At 31.0% G+C, this 3,781-nt stretch overlaps 1 protein-coding gene across 1 annotated transcript; it reads left to right on the forward strand.

The window, feature by feature from the left end:
- Window positions 1–1,742: 1,742 nt before the first annotated feature.
- On the forward strand, window positions 1,743–3,241 carry LOC145005664 (uncharacterized). The gene is made up of 6 exons (XM_078964778.1): window positions 1,743–1,850; window positions 1,962–2,214; window positions 2,304–2,439; window positions 2,599–2,690; window positions 2,797–2,920; window positions 3,004–3,241. The coding sequence occupies exons 1-6, from the start codon at window positions 1,796–1,798 to the stop codon at window positions 3,085–3,087; spliced, it is 744 nt and encodes a 247-aa protein (XP_078820904.1). The 5' UTR covers window positions 1,743–1,795; the 3' UTR covers window positions 3,088–3,241.
- Window positions 3,242–3,781: the final 540 nt, after the last annotated feature.

Consider the following 3,781-nt stretch of genomic DNA (forward strand, 5'->3'; position numbering starts at 1 on the left):
ATTTACAGTCTAAAATCTAACTATCAAACAATTGACAGTTTATACCCTCTTATTTAATTAATCTCTTTAAGTCACCAAATTAATACCAATTAATTTATGACTTATATTAATCAAATAGCCAAATATTATTCCTTATAATATTTACTCTCTCTTAATAGATCATCCTTCAAGTTGCTATGGTGAAGGCAACCCAAAAGGACCATGCACAACCGAATATAGTTATAGCCTTAGACACTATTCCAACACTATTGTATATACACTTTCAAGTTTTTATATGAAAAATGGACCTACAATCTACTTTTATTATGTTGGCATGTACTGGGTTCACAAAGATAATATACCATAAAGATAATATACCACAATATTGTTGAATACTTTATAACCATCTTTCTTTGTAACACAGTCTTCACAAAAATGACAACTCTCATCTAACCTTCATTCCATTATCTACAATTTCATTTGAATTCTTATATTATGATAAAAAAATTCACAAAGATAATATACCACCTAGATAATATACCACAATATTGTCGAATGAAACAAATAAGAGATTGCAAACCTAATCATATTTGAGATCAAATTTCAAAAACTCTTAGACTACGACTTTCCACCATATCTTCATCACTTCACTTCTCCTTAAAAGCAATAACTCCTTAAAAGCAATAACCTAAGCAATAACCTACATGAATGAAAATTAAATTAATAAATAAAGAATAAAATCAAAGATCTATTTAACAAATTTATAGATAAAACTCACTTTGGTTGTCCACTTGACAAATATATCATTTTGGTAGTCCATTTGAAAAAGATACAGTAGGATTATTAGATTATATTAAAATTGTTAATATTATTCATATCCATATCCCTTATGAGCATGCTCAAAAGTATTGGAGTTGCTACAGGCCAAAAAAATTTCAAATCAGAGTCCATGTCAATGCCAATTCCATTGTCATTGCCAACACCACACAAACTCATGTAACTCCACTGCAGGTGCGTACGACAACATGCTTTGTGATTTTGTATTTCCAATGTACTTAAATTACATCTTTTCTCTCTTTAAAACACTATATTTTTAAAGTATAATGCTATATTGCCAATATTTCCAGCAAGAGTATGCTTTGTGATTTTGTATTTCTATATGCGAAAAATACCAATGTACTTAAATTATATATTTTCTTTCCTTACAATTTAAAGTACACCATTGTACTTTTAAAGTACAATGCTATATTGCCCATATTTCCAACAAGAGTATAAGTATATTACACATTCTCTTAACACCATGGAATGGAATGTATAAGTTTCGGTAAACACACTATATTTTACACTTTTACCATTTGTAAAAGAATAAGCATTCAACTTAAACTTCTTACAATGACTACACACTTATATAGATATTATCTTTATACATTGTACTATTTAAGTTTACCATTTCGCTTAAATGTGATGAAACTCCGCTCCGGAATCGATTCTACCCTCATCATGTTCCTAGTATATATATATATATATATATATATATATATATATATATATATATATATATATATATATATATATATATATATATATATATATATATATATAATCACCTATAATTGGTTTTGACTAAACAAATGAATAAGCCCAGATTCATGGGCCACAAGTTGGAGATACAATGAGATTTTAAAGCAGTCGACCCAATGAAGGCCTTTTCTAAAGCCGAAGCCCATCTCATATAACCAATGGTAAATTCCCATAGCCATGGGTGCAATTGGCAAGCTCTTCGTCTTCAACTCTGCGTCATGTTTCAGTTTTCACAATGACAACAGCAAATCGTCGATCGAAGAAGCGCAGAAAACTTCGAAAACAAGAGGGTGAGAAAGTTGCTTTCAATTTCATTTACAAAGTGATCTCAAGAAATTGGTTTTTTATCTTCAAATTTTCCTCCTGAGCTTCTCTGTTAATTGTTTTGATTCCGATACCAGTGAACATTAGGGCGAAATTTCGAGCTAGTAAAGAATCACACCCTATTATCAGCCCAAAGCTTAAGAAGTACTGGCTACAACGATACAGTTTATTTTCGAGGTACGATGAAGGTATCAAAATGGACGACGAAGGATGGTTCTCAGTCACGCCGGAGGAAATTGCAGTCCGCCATGCCCAGCGGAGTCTTGGCGGTGGAGTTGTGGTTGATTGCTTTGCTGGTATGGGTGGCAATTCCATTCAATTTGCTTCATTGTAAGTCCCAACGTTTCCAAATCATATAACAATTACACATTTCAGATTTTTTTTTTAAGAATCATAAGATGTTCGGATGTACTTTTTAGGGGATATCACGTTATTGCCATAGATATTGATCCTCGAAAGGTTGAAATGGCATCAAACAATGCAAAGATCTATGGTGTGGACGATTATATTGATTTCATAGTCGGTGACTTTTTGCAATTAGCACCATTTCTAAAGGTATTCTTGTTCATTACAATCTTATTACATCATATAAACCCTAATCAACCAAACTAGTTGACAGAGTTCATTTGGTCATAGTTTGTTCTTGAAAAGTTTTGAGTTTTTCCCTGTGATACAATAATAATATTCTTCTTTGGTTATCATGTTTATGTTAAGGGTAATGTAGCATTTCTTTCTCCACCATGGGGAGGACCTTCATATAAGAATACACACAATTTTACACTCGATTTACTCAAGCCAGTTAATGGGTATGTCATACTATTTCTCATGCTACACTAAATTGTGATTATCATAGTTGATAGATAATGGTGATGCATATAAATATAATAATTGCATTTTATAATTTATATTTAGGTATACATTGTTTCAAGTAGCTCAAACAATAACCCCAAACATCATTATGTTTTTGCCTCGAAATGTGGATGTTTGTGAAGTTGAACAACTTTCTTGGCTATCTTCTCCTCCTCTAAATGTTGAGGTTATAACTTAAATATATTCATATTTAATTGGAGTTACTTTTAGCTTTTTGTTTAAGTTATATGTGGTTCATGGGTTTTGTAGATTGAAGAAAATTATGTGCATGGGTTTTTGAAGGGCAAAACTGCTTATTTTGGTAATGTTGCATATTGGGGTGTTGGTCAATGAAGTTTGCACCTTTGACTAATGGCTAGAACTTGTATAAACAAAAAGAGTTAAGGTTTTGTTTGGTAAATCATGTTCAACATTTTGTATAATGACATGTGCTCTAGGTTAAAAATGATGAATTCCCTATATTTGTAAGATTAAAGTGTTCTATTTCTATGATGTAGCTTAATCTTGACTCCTTCAATTCATTTATTTGAGTTATGAGATCAATTAATAGCTCTTTAATATTTTCCAACTCTTTAGCTTTCCATAGTCTTTTAAGCTTTCTTTTTCAAAGCAATAATAAAATGTTTGTTTTGGTGAATGAATTCGTATAAAGGTTTCCAAGTTGTTATAGTATGACATCTTTGATATCGAATATCAGCTTATGAAGCTATTTGGAGTGTTCTATACACATAAGGAGTCAGATATTGTTGTTATGGTTATATGGATTTATCACCATTAGTATTCAACTTTTGTCGATTTGATAAATTTTGGTGTTGTTTAAATACTTTATTCTTAATCCAATATCCTAAGTCTTTTGCCATTGTTTTTGATTTTAACTTTTTTTTTTTGGGTTTGATTTGTACCATAATAAACCTACTTTCAAACATCCTAGTTTCACCCGTTCTATAGATCAATATGTATCATCATACATCTTCACTTTGATCTTGGATTAATTATCTCATAAGATCCTTGGAGGGGTGTCGTGGTG

The sequence above is a fragment of the Lactuca saligna genome, chromosome 7 (genome assembly GCF_052625555.1).
Source record: "Lactuca saligna cultivar CGN05327 chromosome 7, ASM5262555v1, whole genome shotgun sequence".
Lineage (NCBI taxonomy): Eukaryota > Viridiplantae > Streptophyta > Magnoliopsida > Asterales > Asteraceae > Lactuca > Lactuca saligna.

Coding starts and splice junctions, on each gene's coding strand:
- LOC145005664 (XM_078964778.1), top strand. CDS start 1,796: ATGACAACAGCAAATCGTCGATCGAAGAAGCGCAGAAAACTTCGAAAA. Junction 1,851..1,961: donor AAAACTTCGAAAACAAGAGG/GTGAGAAAGTTG, acceptor TTCCGATACCAG/TGAACATTAGGGCGAAATTT. Junction 2,691..2,796: donor TTACTCAAGCCAGTTAATGG/GTATGTCATACT, acceptor ATTTATATTTAG/GTATACATTGTTTCAAGTAG.